This window comes from Canis lupus, chromosome 11, assembly GCF_048164855.1.
Source record: "Canis lupus baileyi chromosome 11, mCanLup2.hap1, whole genome shotgun sequence".
In the NCBI taxonomy this organism is placed as follows: domain Eukaryota; kingdom Metazoa; phylum Chordata; class Mammalia; order Carnivora; family Canidae; genus Canis; species Canis lupus.
The window spans coordinates 22,192,411-22,215,147 of record NC_132848.1 but is presented as its reverse complement, the minus strand read 5'-3'; the positions used below and the strand labels follow the sequence as shown (position 1 = coordinate 22,215,147).

Below are 22,737 nucleotides of genomic sequence, written 5' to 3'. Positions count from 1 at the left end.
GAACCACGATGGCCCGTGAAGCGTGTCCCGTGCCGCTAACGGAAGGGGGATTTGACAATGAAGAGAGGGCGCCAGCATCCTACCCTACCTAGATCATCGTAAATGGGCGACTCGTCAGCAGCACCTGTGCGGCTTTGGGTAACATGTGAGCCGCCCTGGCGTCAGGGACACGAGTGCTCCACGTGCCTGCCGTGCAGGGGCTGAGGTCATGTGGGCAGGACAGGGCTGCTCCTGGCTGAGGCAGTGACTAGCTGCACAGGCGGCCTCCTGCCCTCGGGCCGAGTGTGCAGGTGCACAGTAGACGCCACATGCAAGGGGCATCGCGGGCACCACAGATTCGGGTCTGGGCAGCCTGTCTTGATGAGGGCAGGGGGCTGAGTCCGACAAAGAGGGTCGGCCAGGCCTGCACATGGGGACACTGAGGCAGCTGGGCGGGCACAGGGTGCCTGTGGCTGCGGATCGGGGCACCCGCGTGTGCCCAGCGAGCTCCCAAGCCTGCCGCCCGCACGCAGCTTCTCACACGGCCCATGTCCGCTGGGAGGGGACTCACCCACGATGATGTGCAAAGCCGACGTTTCCGCATCATTTGTGCCAACAGTGGAAAAACACACACAGTCTGTTGACCCTAAAGAAGGAAAGAGAAGAAGAAGGTCCTTAATGTCAATACAATGATTTAAAATCGTGGCAGGCTTCCCCCGGAAGGCTGCGCGCCTCCCGTTGGCCCAGGAAGGACTCGCCATCTGTACAAAGCCAACACCGGAAATACTGACATGAACTCATCAGAAATGCTGAGACCGGCCTTGCAGTAATCCCAACCAGCTCCTTGCAGGGCGTTCAGAGACTGCTCCTCAACCCCGGCCTGGGGAGTGGAGCCCCAACAAATGTGCGCTCCACACAGTGCTTGTGTCCCCTGCACACACCAGTGGCCACAGGACCCATAGGCACCAGCACGGAGGCATCACCAGTGGGAAAGTGTGTGCAGGATGAGGACAACCTGGGGAGGTCCCAGAACAGCCCCGCAGAGCCTGCACCCCAACACTGGCTCCCTGGCTCACAGCACACACTGAGGCCTCCCTGGGTCACAGAGGCGCAGCAGCTGCCACCTGACAGGAGGGGACCCCACCGAGCACAGCCCTCCCACTGATGTGCTTGTCTGTAAACGGGGTGGGGGGGGGGGTGACCTCAGAGCACCGGCCAGTGCCAGGATCCCCAGGGCCTGGTGACAATGCTATGGACCGTCCCTCACTCCATCCCGCTAACTGGGTCAGAATCCAGGTCAGCGTCCCCAGCCTGGGGGGCAGAGACTCTCCTGGGCTGCTTATTTATAATGGAGATTCCTGGGATCCCTGGGTGGCGCAGCGGTTTGGCGCCTGCCTTTGGCCCAGGGCGCGATCCTGGAGACCTGGGATCGAATCCCACATCGGGCTCCCGGTGCATGGCGCCTGCTTCTCCCTCTGCCTATGTCTCTACCTCTCTCTCTCTCTCTGTGACTATCATAGATAAAAAATAAATAAATAAATAAATAAATAAATATAATGGAAATTCCTGAGCCCCTCCGCCCCCCGAGATCCTGACCCAGCGGGCCTGGGACGGGGCTGAGCAGTCTTAATTTTAAAGACGTCGGCTAACCAGCTGGAAGGGCCTCATGTGCATTTCCCAGGAATAAGGTGCGTGGCAGGACCCGGAACACAGTGTTGCCACAGGCACAGACGGGGCACAGATGTGGCACAGCCCGATCCACAGGGAACAACCAGCACTAACAGGCCCGAAGCCTGGGTGCCACCTGCGTCCGGATGCCCTGCCCTCAGGCCCCACAATAATCTAGGACTCTGGTCGTAAGTGATGGCCCACGAGGCTGGAAGGCTGCAGGTTCCTGGCAGACCTGTTGGATTGCAAGCACCTGTGTTGTGTCTGAGGGTAACAATCTGCTCGGCTTGTGTCCGAGGGGAGGCTCTGGATTATTTCATCTAAGCAAACATATGGCTGCTGATTGCTGGTAAGTCATACAGACACACACACCTGTTTTTAATATGTTTTTCTCTTTTTGTTACTTGTAACTTGAAGACTTTGCTGAAATCTCATTCCGAAAATGAGTCAAAATGTAAAAAATTTTACATGAACATTTAAGACCACGGGAGTGAGCAAATCTTAATAAAAATTAAGAGCAACGGGATCTAAGAAAACCCATGTGGCCCCCGACCCTCCCACGCCCTCATCTTTATGATGCACGGTGCTCGGATAGCCAGCACGCACATTTCTGAGACAATAAATGCAAAAAAACCTATTTAATTATCGTGGACTATGCCCCAAGGTAGTTCTTCACATCCCCAGAACCTTCCGGAATGTCTGCAGAGCCCATTGGCTCCCCTGGCATGCCCAGGGACACAGGCTGATGGAACTCCTAAACTGGCCTGCATGCACAGAGGTGGGTCTCGTAGCATCAGCAGGAACCCGGAAAGGATCATGGGTAAGAACGAAGCGGGGAGCGTCCGGTCCCCCTAACTCCCCAGGCTGGAGCTGTGCTGCGCACGGAGGAGCCACAGCAAGCGGAGCCTCGAGGTGGAACTTCACGGGGCTCAGGTCTGCGCATGCAGGCCACCCGGCATGACCACAGAGGCCCTGGTGACCACCCACCTCCCGGAGGGCACCTTGCCGTCCCGAAGCTGGAGGCGCTGGGTCCAAGGGGGTGTGGGTGGCACGGGGCGAGGCGCCCGGTCTTCCTGATCAGGGATTTTTAAAGGCGCCCATCACTCAGCTTACGGCCTACGCTCAGGACCCGTCACGGGCCCACCACCCTCCGCCTGCACCTGCCAGCCCGGCCCCGCCTCTTGCTCCCTGCGCCCTGCAGGAGCCACCACGACCCCAAGGCAGGGCTGTCCTCACCAGGTTCCAGGTCTCCCACCAGCGTCACCGCGAAAGGCCTCCGGGAGCCCCGTGTGTCTGCAACGGTGTGCCCCCCTCCCCGCCACCGCCCTGCCCTCTGCGTCACGTGCCTGCGGTCTGCCTCCCCGCGCCCCGGGGCCCCCGTGCAGAGAGCACCATGAACCCCCGGCTGAACGAGCCAGAGCTCCGGGGAGCCTTCAGCTCGCAGGGCCAGCCTGGCGCAGCCGAGGGGCCGGCAGACGGGTCCACGCAAACAGCCCGGCCTCCTCGCCCCACGGCCCCATTCCTCCTTGTAACTTTCAACAGCTCATCCCTCAGGTATGACATCATTTCCTCAAACGTCTGTGCGGCCCAGGCCTTACCACAAGGAAGCCCCAGCCGGACACGTGAGGTCGGGCTCAGATCAGGCATCAGGACATGGTTCCGGCTCCGCCTCCGGCAGACAGAGCAACGTCCCTCCCGAGGCGGGGGGTGCGGCTGTGTGGCGCCGGGCAAGACAGGAGGACAGCGGAGGGGACCACGTCCTGCCCTACACCGGCCCTACCTCTCGATCTTAAGTGGAGAGCCTGAACTTCGGAAACCCCAGCACGGGACTCCACAGCTGGAGCTCTGAGGACCAGCTGGGCCCTGGACCACCCGACCCACCTCGGCTGCCCGGCCATCCAGACCCCACACCCCGATTCTGCGGCCCCCAGGAGCCTCGTCTCAAATCTCCACCAGACTCTCGCCCCCACCCCGGTGCCTCGTCCTGGCTCCCCCCAGGTTACTGAGATCGTCGCAGGGTCCCCGGCGCCTCCTTCACCCTCACTCCATCGATTCCTGTCGCCTCTGCGGCAAAGCCACACCCCAGCCACGGCCAACCCGTGGCCACTCGGGACCCTGGCGTCCTCCCCGGGGCTCGGCCGGCCCGCCCAGAGCAGGGCACAAGAGTGCGCTTTAGCAGCCCACCCAGACGACACCGCCCGCCGGCCTCCAGGGCCTCCTCCCGCTGCAGCTCACCGAGTGGTCTCAGGACTGAGCCGCGAGCTGGGCCCCCGCCCTGACCCGTTAACCCACTCCTGGCGCCCCTGCCACGTGGGGCCCTGCTCATTCCCACCCGCTCCGCCCCAGCTGACCCTCAGCACACCCACGTCCCAGTGCGGCAGGCCCCGACCTGTCACCTCCCAGAGGGCCCTGGACAGCCCACTGAGGGAAGCCCCCCAGCCGCTGCCCCGAACCGTCTCCTCCACAGCAAGCCCGCTATGGAAACCCTCCTACACCCACGTTTCCTTGTGGGGGGGGTCTCCTGCGTGGGCAGAGGCCACAGCACCTCGTTCTCTGTGACCCCCAGGCCCAGGACCCACACAGTGGCTCCATCCGTCCTCACGGAGCTCCCACGCTTCCTCCGAATGTCGGAGGTACAAGGGCTGCTGTGGGCAAACGGCCACGCGGGACGTCGAGGAAGAAGCATTCAGCAGGGAGAAAACTGAACGTCAGGTAGCCCGGGACAGACCACGCGCAGAGACGAAAGACAAAGCCTGACTTGGGCAAGAAGCTGGGAGCTACAAGCAAGACGCGTGATTACTACACAAATGACGTTAGCCAGTGGGGTGGGGGGGTGGGGGGGGAGGTCAGACTCCTCCTGGCTGGGGGGCGGGCACGGGTCCACACCCCCAGTGACTTGGCACCTCCTGCACGGAGCCGTCCTGGCAATGAAACGACATGACACACGCCTGCACACAGCCAGCCCGGGACCAAGCGGCCGCAGCGCAGACTCGGGGCGCCGGACACAGGTGCCTCCTCCCTGCCGCGCTGTCTGCAGAGCCTCGAACCAGCACTGCGCAGGCTTCACTTAGCTCAGCACCGTGATTTTTCAAAGAACTAGGTACTTCCTAGAAAGACAAAGGGCGCTGAGCTAGGGCGCCTGGGTGGCAGTCGGTTGGGCGTCCGATTCTTGGCTTCAGCTCAGGTGGTGACCTCGGGGTCATGGGATCAAGCCCCGTGTCAGGCTCCACATTTGGCAGGGAGTCTGCTGGAGATTCTCTCCCCCTTGTCCCCCTCAAATAGATAAATAAATCTTAAAAAAACAACAACCCACCCTGAGCCACACCCCTCCCCAGCTGACACAGGAGGGCGCCCGCCCCAGTGCGTGACCTGCCCCTGGCCCCCATCACCCCCCAGTCTGGGCTATAGGCCACTTCCAGAAAACCACCTGCTTCCTGGGCTTCCTTCCCTCTCGATGTGCTCTGGGTCCCCGCGCCCCCTGGTCCCCTCGTCCCCACCAGCTGGTCAGTCCTCAACAGCTGACTGTCCCCCGGCTGCCGGCTTCTCAGCACCCATGGAAGCGGACGTCCGGGGAAGGAGGACCCGATTCCCTCAAACACTTGTTCATAAACTGTCCCTCAGGAAATCTGCCCCCGTGTGGGGTAAGATCACCGTTCCAGAAACAGAAGGGCTCTGAAGGGAAGCTGAGCCTGCTGCCCCAGGGCAGGGGCACCCCACCTGCGGGGATGATGCCGATCCTGAGCGGGCTGGGCACCAGCGCTGCCCTGGGCTGGTTCTGGTCCACGCCAGCATTCCTCTGCGTCCTGCCGATCAGGCCATGCAGGATCTCGCTGAACATGCCGTCTCCACCGACGCAGATGATTCTGCAGGGGACACGGGTGGTTAGGGTCCCTGCCGCTGTCCCCACAATGCCTCACTCTCCACTGCTTGTCGTGGTGGTCCTGAGAAGGACGACCGGGTGGCAGGTTGTGTGGCCGAGCCGGAGCCCACCTAGGCCCCGGGCACGCGTCCCCGTGCTCCCTGCGGCCACCCTGTGCTCCCATGTCCCCCGGGCTGCAACAACTGCCACCACTTGTGTCTTACACTTGTGTCTTACACTGTGTCTTACACCCGTTCCCTCCATCGGGGCTTCTTCCCCCGCTGCCAGTGGCTCCCCGGTTCCCGCTGTGGCCACAGGAGGCCGGGCTCCGAGAGGCCATGAGGCCAGGGCTGGGACTGAGCCTCTGCCCCGCTGTGTCCCGTGGGCCCTGCTCATCATCCCCCTCTTCCTCGGCCCCCAAGCAGGTGCTTTTCTTCAGGCCAAACTGCTAAGAAATAAGCAGACAAAGCAAAAGCAAAACAGCCTCTCCCTCCACTCCACCTGCCCGGACCTGGGCCTCCACACCCCCCAGGGGTTCTGGAAGCTGGCACCAGGCTCCCACCCTTGCTGACGCTCCCTGCCACCTCCTGCACTGCTGTTCCAGGCACGGTCGCCTGCCCTTCGCCCCACTCGTCCTCGAGGGGGACTGACCAGCCTCTACTTCCCGGGACCTCTCTTCTGGGTCGCTCCTCACACCGTCTGATGTCCCAGGGGCACAGCCGCCTACTGGAGGCCCCAGCTCGGGACAGCCCTGAGGCAGGGGCACTCGTGACCAGGAGCCCCACTCAGAGGTGGCCCCGTGGGCCCCAGTCACGCCACTGGTGAGGCGCAGGCTAGGGTCAGACCGGCAGCCCTGGAGCTGCCCTAACCCTCACACTGCCTGGATGCCAGGGGCCGACCCGCCCAGCTGAGCCCTCGGCTCACGTTCTCCACGCTGGCTGCCCTGCTGTCTTCAAAACCAACTTCAATTCCTTATCTCATGGCTTGGTAACGTCACTGTCACTTGGGTGAGGAATCCCTGTACGTCTTCTGTAAGATTAGGTCACCAGGACCAGTCAGTTCTCCCCGGACGTGCTGGAGACCATCTGACCTCTGTGCCTGTCCTCCGCACCGTCCAGCCAGCCCTGCCCACAGCCCAGAACCTCCTTCAGCCTGCCTCAGCCTGGCTCTGATCCCACGGCCTCAGTACTTGCCACACGACCTCAGTACTCGCCACACGGCTTTCAGGAGGGTCCTTCCAACACGCTTGGTCCTCAGGACCTGATCGTGAGCTCCCTGGAACCTCACCGCTGCAGAGGAAGCTGCCCTTCCCCAGGGCTCGAGTGCTCCTTCGCGGAGCACCTGCCCTGTGCGCCTGCCTCTGCCAGGGGCCGGGGGACAGCTGCGCACAGGACCAAGGGTACCGGCCTCCCAGGGCTGCAGGCGCAGACTCACATGGGAGGCCGGCCAGAAGAGCACAGCAGCCCCTGGTGTCACGTAGCCAAGCACACACACCACCAGGGTGAACGAGAGGGGACATGCGACACACCAAAACCAAAGGACGCCACAAACAACTGGTCTATACTCTCAAAAACTCCGCCACCCCAAGAAATGCTGCGGAACGGCTCCAGGTCTGAGACTAGAGTGCTCACGACAGAGTCCAAGGGAGGCAGGTCCAGGTGTCTTCCTGCCGTAAAGGAAACATGGGACACACGGCGGGACCCAGAGGACGCAAGAGCACTGTGTCCGTGTGCGTGCCTGGATTATCACAGTGTTCTGGTTCTGTAAGAATGTCCTTGGTTTTAGGAAATATGCAAATATTCAGGGACAAAGGGTGACCATGTCTGCAGCAGGCTTTCAAAGGATTCCGAAAAGGTTCATCTGTGTACATAGGTAGTAAGACGGAGAAGGACAACGGTCAGTGGGGGTCTCCAGGTCATAGAAGAAGGTGGGACAGAACTTTGCTGTGGTTTCTAACTTTTCTACAATTACAATCCGGAATAAAACGAAGGGCAGGGAGGGAACCACAGTGAGACAGAAGGGTGAAGCCAGATACCACCCACTACATACACGTCACGGGAAAAGAAACCTTACCCGTCGTATTTGTCTATGTTGATCTCATACAGACTCTCCTTGGCCTGATTCGCACGTTCAGTAACTGTGGGAAGAAATAACATGATGTTGTACAGTCTGCCTTCAAATCTGAGAATCCAATTTAAAATAAAAAGCAAGCAATTCTTTTCTGAGGTCCTATAAATCCTCAGGAGGGTTTCCTGCAGGAAGTCCCTCTTCGGAGAGGGGACGCTGACCTCAGTGGAAGGTGACACTCTCGGGACACGTTCTGCTGCCTAAGACGTCACATCCTTAGCACCTGAGCGCCGACAAACAGTAACTCTTTGGAAAGAGATTACATCTTCTAGTTGAGAGTAATAATTTTCCTTATTATCCAAGCTATGTTGACATTTTTAATTAATTGAATTTAAATAAAACAATTTTTTAAAGATTTTATTTATTTATTCATGAGAGACACATACAGAGAGACAGAGATGTACGGAGCTTGATGCGGGACTCGATCCTGGGACTTCAGGATCATGCCCAAAGGCAGATGCTCCACTGCTGAGCCACCCAGGTGTCCCTAAATAAAACTTAAACACAAAGAAAATTCTAGGATATCTCAAGACGTGAGAAAAAGAAAATGTTAGCCTACGGTCTGTGTACTCAACGTAAGAAACCAGCACAACAGAAACTCTAGTGAGTGTCGTCTCGTACCCCAGTCTTGTTTTATCACAACCACTCTTTTCCAGTGAAAAGTTCTCGGTAATGACCGGTCACAGGCCCACGTGCTGCCCTTCGGGTCCACAGCACAGTCGTGTCCCCATGTTTCCTGTCAGCAGATGTTCACGCAGCTCCAGCATTTGCTGTTACAAAACATGGAGTGTGCATCTGTGTGCACCTGTGCACCGAGTGCTGTCCCAGGAAGAGCGAGAAACCCAGCATGTGGGGCAAACCCTCCCATTTTTAAGGTTCTTTGTCCATGCTGCCAGCGGCCCTTCAGTACGTGTGCACAGGCCTCAGGGCACAGGGTCGGGGTGGGGGGGGACACTGTCTCCACGTCCAGCTTCTAGAGTCTGTACTAAAAGCCTGGTGCCACAAATAGGGTGCCCCATTATGTTTCTTCAAGCATCGCCTATGGGTGAAATTATTTCCAAGTCTCATGAATTGCTTGTATTTCTTCTGGCCAGAATTTTCTGTCCATGAGCTTTACCCTTTCATCTTCCTAGTGTATCTCTTGAGTGCTTTTTATGTTAAGACCAGGCTAGGAAAATACACACTCGTTATTCTGTGTCGTTCTCATTCTCGTATATAAAACGACATGTTTCAGGACACCTGGGTGACTCCGCGGTTGAGCATCTGCCTTCGGCCCAGGGCGTGATCCTGGGCTCCCGGGTTCGAGTCCCGCATCGGGCTCCCTGCATGGAGCCTGCTTCTCCCTCTGCCTGTGTCTCTGCCTCTCTGTGTCTCTCATGAATAAATAAAATCTTAAAAAACAAATAATAAAAAATAAAATGACACATTTCACTTTGCTTAAAATAATCTTGTAAGACGAAAGTCTTGTCCAGTGACCACACTTGAATCATTCTCAAATTTAATCCCATATATTTAACAGAGAATTTATACATTACCGATTATTTCGGTGGTGATGGAGGCTAGCGTAAACAACGGGGCCACTTTCCTCTCATATATCCGCTTGCCTTGTCCTTTCCCGCCAAATGGGTTAATAAACACCAGTAGATGCTTTGGTCTCGATGCTACGAAACAACAACAACGTGTAAGTCACAGTGGATGCAACAAATACTCAACATGAAGGACCATGTTACTGAACAAAACCAAACCGCTGTGGTTTGAGAACTCTACATGGTATCACCCGGTAAAAAGTGTGTTTCAGTTACGGAACGGTGCTAAGGAGCTTCCTAGTCGATGGAGAGGGAAGCGACAGCCTGTGTGAACGGGCAGGAGCTTTGTGTATCTACCAGCGGCTGCATGAGCAGCCCCAGGCTTACGATACTGCCTGAGATGGATGCTGGCTCCCGAGGAAGCATCCTACGAATGTGACTCTGGAAGGTGGGAACAGCCTCACCTTCCTCGACTGAAGGAACATGAATCTGCAGAGAACAGGAAGAGACAGACAGGCACAGCCAGAGGCCGACACGGGGATGGATGGAGAGACAGATGGACCGTGAAATGCGGACAGACCCCAGCCCCCAGTTCAGTTCCCTGCAGAGAACTCCTATGTTCCTATGTTCTCATCACACCTATGTTCTTATAGTAACTCCTACATTTCTGTTGAGGCCACTTCAAATTGATTCTGATACTCAAAAAAAAAAAAAAAAAAAAACCTTTAAGGAACAAATTAATAAAAGTAGCAAGAAAGTATACACCCAAAAACGCTGAAAACCTAAATCCAGGCAAAATCCTGCATGTGGAAGTTCACAGCAGTGCCATTCACGACAGCCCCAGAGAGAAAGCACCCTGAATATCTGGAGGCTGATGCAGCAGATGTGGTCTAGCTACGTGATGGAATATTATTCGGCAATAAAAAAGCACAAAGTAAAAAAAAAAAAAAAAGCACAAAATACTGGTGTACTAACCAACGTGCATCCATCTCAAAGCCTAAAAGCGCTCCTCGAAGGGGCCGCGGTGCCGTGATTCCATCCACGTGGTTGGTGGCTGTCCCTGCACTGACAGGAAGGATCCGGAGAAAAGTCTCCAGGGGGTTGGGCGACACAGCTGTGCGGGTGTATGTCCAGCACTGCTGATTTCAGCTCACGATCTGTCCAGCCCACCGCACGGGAGTTCTAGCTCAGAACTCTCTAGCTCATGAGGTGCCTGTGAGGTGTTTAAAGGTGAAGCACCCCATGGGACGCCTGGGTGGCTCAGCGGTTGGGCATCTGCCTTCGGCTCAGGGCATGATCCTGGGATCCAGGATCGGGTCCACGTCGGGTTCACCGCAGGGAGCCTGCTTCTCCCTTAGCCTGTGTCTCTGCTTCTCTCTCTCTCTGTCTCTCATGAATAAATAAATAAAATCTTAAAAAAAAAAAGGTGAAGGACCCCACATCTGGGACTTACTCTGAAACTCAGCAAAGAGCACAATTAAAAAACGGATAGAGACACAGATGCTGACAAAGCAGAGGCCGCAAACCATCAACCGCTGCAGAATCTAGGCGGTGGGAATGTGTGCTTCTGGTACAGTTCTTGCAATTTTTCTGTATGCTTAAAAACCTTCATAATAAAATGCTGAGGGGAAGGTACAGCAGAGAAAATCAACAAAGCTGAAAGCTGGTTCTTTGAAAAGATTCATAAAATTGACAATTCCCTCATACAGCTGCTACAGACCAAGGGAGAGAAGACAAATCACTAATTATCAGGAATGAGAAAGGGGACAGGACTCCAGAGTCTGCACATATTACAAGGAAAGTGAAAGGACTTCTTAAAAATGAATTTGTAAACTTGGATGAATGAACAGATTTTCTCAAAAAATACAATTTACCAAAGCTGGCGGAAGCAACAGGAAATCTGAGTTCTCTAATACTTAATGAAGAAACCAAAGTCATTGATGAAAACCTCACAAAGACTTGCCTCCAGGGATTTAAGGAAAACCACAGCCCCGATACCATACAAACGCTTCCACAGAACAGAAGGAAGGAGCACCCCTTAGCTCCCACACGGGGCCACGAACACCTGATAGCAGAACCAGACAAGGACGCTGCCAGAGACTCAGGCATGGCCCTATTTCTCCCCTGAGCCAAGGCGCAGAAATCCCGAACAAAGAATCAGCAGTCAACTCCAGAAATACATAAAAAGAGTTGACAGGTCATGCCCAAGTGGGTTTCATGGGAATACAACGGCTTTTACACAAGAGAAACCAATGTTCTTAACACATTAACTCAAAAAGAAGACAATCACACCAGTGCCTCGAGAGATGCAAAAAGCATTTGTCAAATTCAACAATCAGCCATGCTTTGAGAAAAAAACAAAGTCTAGAAAGCTAGGAATTAGAAAAGATCTTCCCTAATATGTTTTTTTCCTCATTTTAAAATTTTTATTCATTTTTATTTTTTAAGTAATCTCTCCGCCCAGTGTGGGGCTTGAACTCCAATCTTAAGATCAAGAGACCTGCTCTGCCAGCTGTCCCCTTAATATGTTTTTTTAATCTATTAAAAACCCAAGAAATACCATTCTTGACAGTGAAATGTTGGAAATCGCCCCCTGAGAGCAGGACTGAGACGACCTTCCCTGCTGGGACCCACACAGGGGAGAAGTGTCAAGAAAGAAAAAGAAGATGCGTGAAACAGGAGTGTCATTATTCCCAGGTGATATGATTCTCTCAAAGAAAATCCAGAAGAATCATCAATCCATTGAAATGAATAAGTGAATTTAGCAAAGTCATTGGATGCTGAGTGAAATTCAATCCAAGTTCTACACAGAAGCAGTAAGTGAAGATCAACATAGCGGCCTTGCAGAGCAGCCGGGAAAGGACTGTCCTTCCCATGGACAGCAGGGGGTTGAGCAGGAACCTCTATTCAAATAACCCTTGACCCCTCACCCTACACTACGCACAAAAAACAACTCCGGATGGACTGAGGGTCTAAATGTGAAAGGTAAAACAAAGTTTTGAGGAGAAAATATCTTTATGGCCCTGGAGTAGACAAAGATGTCAAATAGGACCCAAATTAAACTAGAGGGAAAAAGAGAAACAGAACTACACTGAAGTCAAGGATGTCTGTTCATCAGCAGACACCGAGAGTCAAAAGGCAAACCACAGAACGAGAGAAGTTACCCGCAATTTGTAAATCCAATAAAAGATCTGGATCCATAATATGCAAAGAATATCTATGTAACATTAAGACAGACAACCCAACAGAAAAATGGACAGAAGACTTGAACAGGCTCCTTACAAAAGAGGATTTCCAAATGGCCATAAACATAGGAACGTATTTCTCAGCTTCAGTTGCCATCAGGGAAATGCAAATTAACAGGGCAAGACTACTAACACCCATCAGGACAGCTACAACTTGTAGGGTGTGAGCAAGATGTGGGGCAACCAGAACTCTGCTACCCTGCTGGTGGGAGTGCTGCTGGCACTGCCGGTTTGGAGGACAGTCTGACGGCGCCTACGAGGTTGAATGCACGCAGGCCACGTGCCCCAGCCAGTCTACTCCCACGCACACAGCCAAGAGAACAAGCATGCGTCCAGCACAAGGCATGTACCAGAATGTTCAGAATGGCACTGTGTGTAACAGCCCGCAGCAGGGAGCTGTCCCAATGACCGTGAACAGCAACGCGGACACACCCACGTCGCGGGTGGAGGACTATGCCACCAACAGGACGGGCGGCCGACACCAAACGCCGTGACATGGATAAGCTCCACAACCACAACGTTGGGCCAAAAAGCCAGACACGGGAGCTTCTGTGGTATAATCGCATCAGTACGAAGCACAAAAGGAAGCACCAGTTGTTCAGGAGCCAGGCAGCGATCACCCCGCGGGCAGAGGACTGCAGGGCCCGGCGATGTTCTGTTTCTGGATGTGGATGCTGGTCACTCAGGAGCCCCCAGTGTGTGACTGCTCCCGGGGCTGCCCGCTCGGGATTGGGGCGCTTGCCTGGGTCTATGCTACTTGGCACAGGCATTAAACAGACAACACTGAGTTCAAACTACAGAGCAGTTAGGTGGAAAGTAAACCTCCACGATTTAACGGGGGGCAGGTTCAGAGCCGGAATCTAAAGACACAAATTCTCAAGGCAGTGACCAGAGGATGGGGTGGGGCCGAGGGCTGGGGGCAGGAAAGGAGCAGGTGAGGACGAGGAGGAGGCCGAGAGATGAAGGCAGTCTCCTGGGCAGACTCGCACAGAAGGCGGGAGGGACACGCGGGACAGAGCGCCCACGGTGCGCCAGGCGAGGTGATGTCGGCAGCCACGCACTGGGCAGGTAAGGAGTGTCGTGTCCCACGGGATGAGGTGGTAAAACACAGAAGCACCTGTCCTGCCGCCCAAACAAGACGCAGAGGTGAGCCTTCTGGAGCGAGGACGCGTCTCAGAGCTGGTGTCTGGGCAATACTGCCTTCAAATAAGTTATAATGCACTTTTTTGATCCAGATGCCAAATTAATTGAAAAAGACCAAAAACCACCCCCCTCGCATGCTGTTTCCATACTATGGTTAAAGCTTGTGCTGAATTGACCCGATTATGTTTTGAGATTATAACCGAAGAGTGCGAAACAGGATTCCAGACACAGACCATCTCCCACAGAGTGGCAGAGACTCCCGTTACCCAGCAACCCGTCCGCACCTCAGAGGTGGGGGCTCACCCCAGATGTGTGGAGGCGCGCCCCCTGGTTCCCTGGCTTGCTCCCCATGTTCACCTGAATTACAGGTGTCACCATCCCTGCTTCCCAGAAATAGAAACCAAGGCTCAGCAGCCAAGGGACCTGGGCCTGGTCTCGCAGCCCCAAGACACCCCGCCCAGGAGGCCACGGAGGGGGCAGCACACTCTGCTAGGCTGGTCCTCTAACCCGTACGTTGGTCAAGTTTTAAAAGTCACATGGATTTACGCTGCACTTGGTTACAGGCAGCTGTGCAGAAGGTGGGAGAAACAGCAAAGGCCAAAGCACACACGCTTCCCGGGAGCACAGACACATGCACATACTGAGCTTGTCCAGCAGCTCCTGCAGGGTCTGCAGCCACAGGTGACACAGCGGCTCCTCAGCACAGCAGAAGGTCACCTGCGCCCACTTCCAGCGGTGGCGTCGGGCTCTCTTCACACAGTGCACTGCAGAGACAGACCGGGCGGCAGGTCAGGGCACAGTCCGCACCCCGCACCCCTCCCGCCTCCTGCTGACCCAGGGACTTCCCAGGCATTAGGAGAAAGACCTATTTCTCAGTTCTTTTAACCAATGTTTAAAAAAACAAAACAAAAAACAAAGTAAGAAACCAGATGATCGAAACATCAGCTAAAAGTAGATCCTGGAAAAAAAATCATAGAAGGCAGTTTCTAAAAAATTTAAAAAAACAAAAAAAAGGAAAGAAACACTGAGCTTGTCAAACAGGTGATGAAAAGGTCGCCTTTCACTCAAATCTTTGTGAGATGAGTGAAGACAGGGAGGGATTTTGCGCCTTCACCTGTGAAAGCGAAGGGCTTCTCCATCTTTTGCCATTTCCCGCTACCGTAGTGCTTCCCACGAGTGTCCGTCTCTTCCACGGTGATAATCTCTGAGATAGGCACCGAGCAGGCATCTGTAAAGACCACGTCACATGCGTCACATGCACTTCACAGAGGCCACATGAACACAGGAAGTACATTCTACGACGCTGGGACCGGTCTGCTTTAATATTCTCCTTAGGAATCCAAAAGTAAAAAAAATAAATAAATAAATAAAGCAACCATTCGTAGTTTAAAAATGCAGAACTAAATGAATTTGGAAACTCCGTGTTATCGGAAGATGGGCTGTTTTATCCCACAGTCCCCAACCTCAGAGACTGCCAACCTCTCAAATGACCCGCTCAGCTGACTCCTCAGGCCAGCTATTGTGCTAAGTTTGGGGGAAGGTGTTCAAGACGCAGCGTCTGTCCTCAGTCTGCCTCGGGGATCCAAGCGGGAAGGAAGCACACGGCGCATCCCGGACGAGCAGGACCCAGGGCTGCCAGGTGTGCTCCCCACCGAGGCGGAGGCCAGGGGTGGCCAGGGGCTCTGGAAAGGCCTGGGGGGTCCGGACAGATGTGGGAGGTAAAGGCCTGCAAGGGCCTGGGGGAGGATGGTGGTCCATGTTGCGCACTGCAGGGAAACCCAGGAGGAGGCCGCCCCGTGGAGCTGCTGTGCTTGTACCCGGCTGGGGGTGGGAGCTGGCAGGTGGTAACTAAACCCGGAGCCTGGGGGGCAGGGAGCGAGACCCAGGACATCGAGCCCCCCCCTGCACCGGCTGCCTCCCGGAAGCGCATCTGCGAACTGCCGTTAGGATTTACGATCTATTTTTACACAGAAGAGCGTTATAATTTGTGGTTTAGTCCCAAGTTGGCTATAAGACCTGCAATGGGGCCGAAGCGCTCTATTTTTGTAGCAGCTCATGGAAGACTCCTGCTGTGGCATTTCAGCAACTCCATTTCTTCGTCGTTTTGAAGTCACTGCCTGCGGAGGCCAAGTTCTAAGACGGGGAAGGAAGCATGCCGATGGCCCTGGCCTTAACGGGCCTCGATGGGCCGGGAGGGTGGTCCCGCCGGGCCAGATGTGGCCAGGTCAGGGGAAGAGAGCCTTTTGCAGAGGAACCAGAAGTGGGCCTCGGAGGGCGGCGTGGGCTCTGATGCACCAGGCGTCTGTGGCCAGGGTGGCTCAGGGCCCTGCTGTTGGGCACCCTGCCCTCAGCCAAGCCTCTCACCGCGGCCTCCCTCCTGGGCGCCTGTCCTCTCGCTCCCTCCTGAGCACCCATCTTCTCCCTCCCTCCTGGGCGCCCATCTACCCGCCCCCCCCCCAACCCCACTGCTGCCAGCCCCGCAGGCTCCCTGCCACCAGCTCCCATCCCACAGCCTCCTCAATCCCGGGGGTGCTGGCCTGCCTCCTTTGAGCCCCCCCAAGTCCACACCAATGTATCCTGGCACCCCTCCTCCCCCTGGCCCAGCCTCCTGCAGGAGGAGCCAGGTGTCTGTCCGCCTGGGTGGCAGGCCAGGCTCACCGCAGGGATGGTTCAGGAGCGCGGTGGGAGGAGTCAGGGATCCACCACTTACGATCAAACACTCACAGGGAGATCTCGGAGATCTCAGACGGCGGAGAATAGGCGTCAGGATCCCCCAGGCCCCCGGGGGGTCACTACCACACTTGGGCCTGCCTGATGAGAAACAGTGGAGACGATATTACAATAACTAGGAGGGCTGCGCTTCTCAGGACTCACACGGTGCGGCTTAAGAAACCGTGTAAGAGGTGAAGACAACAGTCACACCTGACTCACAGGATAACCCACCTGAGAGACAGTCTGCACGTTAATAATTCCTACCCGTGCTAGCTGGCCTGACAGCCTCCAAACCGAAGGGGGACACGTGAGATGTCCCGATGCCACCCCCGCCTGCTGTGCCAGTGCCCGAGCGCTCCCGGGTGGTCCCCTGAATCCGTTTCATCGCACACAGCCGTGAGGGGACTAGGCCTCTGGAACCCCTGCAGCCTCCGCTCACTCGGGTACTCCCCGGGCACCGGACCCCGTCCCCGCCGCGGACCCAGTCCCGCCTGCCCACACCTTCCGGGGGAAACTGTCACAGAGGGAGCACATGGAGCTGATGTCGGGGTGACAGTGCAGGGCTGGACGCGGTGGGGATGGGCTCAGGGTCAGGGCAGGGACTGGAGTAGGGCCAGATGCTGCTCAGAAGGTGTCCTGGCCAAGAAGCAGGAGCCCAGGGAAGGACCGGGATGGAAGGCCGGGACGGAGGGACGGAGGGACGGAGGGATGCAGGCCCGGGGAAGCCTCCACCGGTGAGCGGGAGCTCAGAGGCTCTGGGCGGAGGGAGGCCTGGTCTGCCTCAGTCTGCCCCTGGGTAACTGAAATGTAGGGGACAGGACGGGACGAGGGACAAGACACAGGGAGGGGCTCTGGGGCGAACCTCTGCGGCTCCCACTCCCTTCAGCCTACACCAGCCCTCGCTGGTCCTCGGGTGAGACAAGACCAGCGTGTGCAAGCAGGACGTACTATTCCACACGCGCATCACTTCCCACGGAGCACGTATGCGGGAAGACACAGAACCGGCCTCTCCCAAGAGGGACAGAGATCGGCAGGGAGGGGAAAACCCCTCTCCCTGAGGACTGGCAGGAACAGAGTGCAGGGCCCGGCCTGGGGCTGCCCCTTGCAGGAGCACAGGAAGCAGGGCTTGCTGGATGGGGACGCGGACGGGGATGCGGATGGGGACGCGGAGGGGGCTCAGCTGGCCGGGGGTGGGGAAGCACCTGAGCCACTGGCTGAGCCTACATTTCACGACCATGCATGCGGATGATGGTGTCACGCTAACACGGATCTCAGGAAGTTACCTAAGTTCGGGGGTCAGAGAGGTCCTCCCCTCTGTCCCCCTCATCTGCGCTCAGTGGAGGACCAGCCTCCAGGGCCCGGGCACTCATTTCCTCTTCGGTTCACTGCACATGTGCAGCTCATGAGCAGGAGGCCCTCTTCCTCCAAACTCCCATCTCTAGGAGGCAAAGAGCTCCACCGAGAACGAGGAGACGCCCGCAAGGCCCGCAGGACACAGAGCGTCCCCCACTTCCCCCAGTCTGCTCCGAGGGGGGCCCGGGGGGAATCACAGCGGCCCCGTGCGGGCAGCCTCCACCTGCTGGACACGCTGAGCGTTAGCCCTGGACCGGGAAACAGAGGGATGCCTTGCAAAGAGTTAACGGTGGGGACCAGGTGGGGGGCACATTCACTTCTACCCGAGATTAGCCTAGCGTCTCTAGAGTTTGCCTGCATTTTGCCTCGTCTCGCACTACACAAGAGGCTAGAACAAAAAAGAACCGTCTGTAAAAGAGCAGGTGGTGAGAAGAGAAGTCAGAGGTCCTGCCTTGAGCAAAGGTCACTTCCAGGCCGGAGCGGACCTGGCTGGCGGCCAAGTCGTTGGTAGCAACACACCCCGGCGGGACCAGCCAGGCAAGGGCGTGGGGGCCCAGGGCTCAGGCTGGCCCACCCTCCAGCCCAGCCGCCCCCCAGCCCCCCATCAGGGGCATAGTCCTGCCTGACCCGGGCCTGTGACGCCCCGAGCACCCCTCGGGTAGACTCACCCCCGATCTTACTCCTCATCACCGCATCCTTCGAGCTGATCGCGGCCCCAGAGCAGTGGCCCAGGCTCACGGGAGTCACCTCTCACCTTATAAAAGTAACCGCCTGACACCTCCTCCTGAAAGCTCTCTAGGGAAGCAGGCTTCTGGGATCGGCAGGTACCCCCACGGACACGACGAGGCTGGAAGCCACAAAGCTTCCTGCGCCCAGGGCCTTCAGGCACCTCTCCTGCTGCGGCCGTCCGGCCACTGCTGGATCTGAGCAGCACCCGGGGCTCCCTCACAAATGCCCAGGGCACCCCCAACATTGCAGGCGTTGGCCAGGGTCTCCTGGGGGCACCGGCCCCAGTAGAGAACCACCGCTCTGGGGCATCACTTAGCGACCTGTTGTTTAAACAGAAAACACAGAAGGAAACTAAGGCCACTCCCGGGGGTGCGGAGGAAAGGCAGGCCCCCCCAGTACCCTCCCACATCGGAGACCCCCAGGTCCCAGGTACACGTGTGCCTGTCCCACGGGTGCCTCATGCCCAACCTGCTAAATCCAAACCCAGGAGACCCCTGGGTGGCTCAGTGGTTTTGCACCTGCTATCAGCCCAGGGCGTGACCCCGGGGTCCCGGGATCGAGTCCCACATCAGGCTCCCCACAGGGAGCCTGTTTCTCCCTCTGCCTATATCTCTGCCTCTCTCTTCTATGTCTCTCATGAATAAATAATATCTTTTTTTTTTTTGGATTTTATTTATTTATTGAGACACACATAGAGAGAGAGAGAGAGAGAGAGAGAGGCAGAGACACAGGCAGAGGGAGAAGCAGGCTCCACGCAGGGAACCCAACGTGGGACTCGATCCCAGGTCTCCAGGATCACACCCCGGGTCGCAGTCGGCACCAAACCGCTGCGCCACCGGGGCTGCCCGAATAAATAAAATCTTAAAAAAAAAAATCCAAACCCATCCTTTCTAGTGTGCTGCCCCTTTCCAGAGACATCCTTCCCTGCAGCATCTGCCCACCATCCTCCCAGGAGCCCTGCCTGACTTCTTCCCTCCACCCCCAGCCCGACCCCACCCCCCACCGTGCACCCCTCGTCCCTCCCCCTCTCCCAGTGCACGCAGAGGCAAATGTGTCACAATCTTTCGTGGCCTCTCCCACTGTGCTGGGAGGTGCCTGGATGGTGCTGGGACACCCTGCTGCTCACCACACAGGTTGGCAACACCCCAGGCTGGGGGGCAGCTTCGGAGCCCTTCCCACCACCCACCTCCCGGCAAAGCATTGCAGGAGCCTGGGGTGCGGGCCCCAGAGCGCTGTCCCCGCTCCCCCCGCGGCCTTCCCGTCTCATCCCCGTGCCCTGCACGACCGCCCTCATACAGCAAACACTCTAAACGTCTGTTTGAGTAAATAAGCACAGATGCCCCCAACGGAACTTCAAGATTTTCATCCCAAGTTCAGCCAAATTCTAAAACAGCCTTGTAGAGATTCACGAGGTCACTGGTACCGTTTACAAAGCCTCTCTACGATGCTGAACCACTACGCTAAAATGACCTTTCTATTGGTGATTCTAAGAACTCCTGAGACGGTGGTGACGCCACCCCTGAAACAGGACGGAAGTTGTGACCTAACCCGGCTGCTGGGGCCACAGCCACCCTGAGAGGGGAGCGCTGGAAAGCCAGCATGTCCCAGCTCAGGGAGCCCTGCCTTGAATGGGGTGCATGGGGGGGTCCTCCGGACAAGATGAGAGAGGACGACGAAGCATCACACATCCCGATGCCACCTGACACCCTCTGAGCTGCCGCGTGCCGACAGATCGCTCTGCCCATTCTTCCCCGGCTCCTCGCTCGTGGGAACCCTCTCGGGGCTCTGGGTGTGGGTGTGTGTCTGTTGTGTGCTCACGTGTGTGCATGCAGAGCTGGGGGAGGGTCTGGGGGCCACTGCGCCCCACTGCGGGCTCCTGGAAGAGCGGGCCCCGCCACATGGTCACCTGCTCCTGCTCATCACCCTGACCTCTGACCTCCACTGTCCACCTGCTCCCCACCCTGGGGGGCGCTGGGCTGCCACACAGACCCATGACTTCTCCATAGGACACGCTGTGATTTTGGCCACCTGGTCCCACCAGCCCCGCTCTGTCCCCTCACCTCACTCCAGCTCCCCAGGCCCCCCGGCCTTGGCTGACCTCCTCGCTTCAGACGGTGACAGAATGTTCACAAAACCATCAAGAAATCTGACTCACTCGCGATGGCTTTGACCATAACTCGTATCAATATAATTTCCTGGGATCCCTGGGTGGCGCAGCGGTTTGGTGTCTCCCTTTGGCCCAGGGCGCGATCCTGGAGACCTGGGATCGAATCCCACGTCGGGCTCCCGGTGCATGGAGCCTGCTTCTCCCTCTGCCTGTGTCTCTGCCTATCTCTCTCTCTGTGTGTGTGTGACTATCATAAATAAATAAAAATTAAAAAATATATATACGTATAATTTCCTGTGTCCTCAAACTGAATTTCCCAAGAATATGTCACTACACAACCAGACAAAAAAAGTTTTAAACAAGGGACACGCTGTCCGGGCACGCTCCCCGGGAGCCGGGCACCTGCTGGGGACGCCGGAGCTCAGGGCCGCCACGCAGCAACTCAAAAGCTGGCATCTGAAAAGACGCCTACGACCTGCCGGGCGAGTCAGCGGAGCTGCGAGAACGTGCGTTCCCTCCCGGGCTTGGCCCAACCGACACCGGTCGGGCTTCGATATTTAAGAAAACCTTTCACCCCAAGGGCCCACAAACAGCGCACCGGGCGGCCCCACGCGCGTCGGGAGGCCGCGCCGGCTGGCTCCGGGCTCACCTTCACCTGGTGGCTCCCCCGGCCATGCCCTCGGGGACACGCAGCCCTCCCTCTGGCTGCTCTTTCTCTTCACCTGGCTACGGTTTCCACGACTCCTGGTCTTGAAAAGGCCTGACTTGGAATCCAGCGCAGAAATACGGTGTCACCCCCTTCCCAGGCACCGAAGCCCGGAGAACAGCTGTTCAGGCCCAGCTGGCCATCAACACATACCCGGGAGACGCGCTGCTCGGATGGACGACACTCCCGCCGTGGATCGGCACGGTCATGTCCAGGGTCAGGTACGGGCAAGGGAGGGCCCAAGTGCAAGAAGGGCCGCCTGCGTTCAAAGGGGACGCCGGGGCAGTGTGGTGGCAGGTCATGGCACCGAGACGATCGCCGCGGGCCGGGGGCGAACAGACAGCAGGACAACGGGGCCGGGGGAGAGCACAGGGTGGGAGGACACCCAGGTCGGCGGTGAGCCTTTCTTCCTTTCCTTCCCCTGCCCGCGACAGGAACCTGCCTCCCGTCCTGGCGCTGTCACCATGCGGGCAACACGTCTAGCTTAGGGCAACGGAGTTGAAGCTTAGAATTGAAATTTTAAGGAGTGTCCACGTTTGCGATGCTGTAAAAACTAAGCAAATGCAAAGTAAAGAAAAATACAGAAGAGGCACATTTTCAACCAAATTGGAAAAAGAAAACCATACATTTTCAATCCTCGATATTTTTATTTTACACCGTTAAACATTTTATAAACTGATCTCAAATGCGACACTCACTCTGACCGCTCCTCTCCCCTGATGATAAATTCCACCATGTGTCCAATGCACTATGGATCCCAAAGTAGTGCGGAATGAATTTATCAGGTGCCGCCGGGGACGTGCAGCCCCTACATGACCTGCTGGCGTGTAAAGGAAGTTCTAGCCACAGTCACATGGAGCCCACTGCCACCCCTCAGACATACTAGCAAACACCCACGTGCATACTGCACATCCCACCAGACACACACACAACACCAGGCACACACACACCACATACACCCCCACATACACATGCGTACCCGCTACCTGCCTCACCCAGGGTCTCCTCCTTCCCAGCCTCCTCCTCAGCACACGGGCCCCCTCTGTGATCACAGTGTGCACACACACACATGCACACACGTCGTCATTTTTCTGCCTCCCTGCTAGGTCCCAGCTCCCTGAGGACGGCTCTGCCTGTGGTGTCCAGGGCCGCCTGTGTGTCCTCAGGGGGCCCCACGTGCTCACACCGTGTAAAGCTGATGTGCTGGCTCTATGCTGGGAGTGTGGTGAGAGCAGCAAGCCTGGCCCTGGTGAGTGCAGGTCTGTGCTACATCTACATCTGATTGTACATGCGTACAATCCTCACGACAACTCCAGGGTAAGTAGGATCCTCGCTGTACAGACGGACTCAACAGGAGACTTCACACATCTCCAATCTCTGGGAAGTCAGAGACCTCACCCAGGCCACCGACAGTGAGCAGCAGGCCCAGGACCAGCTCTGGCCCATCGACCAAAACATACTCCTCTCAGGCGTCCCCGCTCTGCCTGCACCTGGTCCCGAAGGGCCCACCTCAATGCCAGGGCCCGAGACAGGCCACGGGCAGTGCGCAGGAACAGCCACAAACCATACAGCAAACTGTGTGC

At 56.7% G+C, this 22,737-nt stretch overlaps 1 protein-coding gene across 2 annotated transcripts in view; it reads right to left on the bottom strand.

Moving 5' to 3' along the window:
- CERK (ceramide kinase) overlaps positions 1–22,737 on the bottom strand; it is a 41,666-nt gene that overhangs the window by 9,135 nt on the left and 9,794 nt on the right. Inside the window, exons 2-8 of one of the 2 annotated variants that reach the window (XM_072843503.1) lie at positions 16,272–16,358; positions 14,662–14,775; positions 14,189–14,311; positions 9,169–9,294; positions 7,580–7,643; positions 5,365–5,510; positions 551–625 (exon numbers count right to left, since the gene is read on the bottom strand). In XM_072843503.1, coding sequence (XP_072699604.1) covers positions 551–625; positions 5,365–5,510; positions 7,580–7,643; positions 9,169–9,294; positions 14,189–14,311; positions 14,662–14,775; positions 16,272–16,358 — 735 coding nt within the window. The remainder of the gene's footprint in view (positions 1–550; positions 626–5,364; positions 5,511–7,579; positions 7,644–9,168; positions 9,295–14,188; positions 14,312–14,661; positions 14,776–16,271; positions 16,359–22,737) is intronic. The other variant, XM_072843504.1, reaches the window with a different exon arrangement.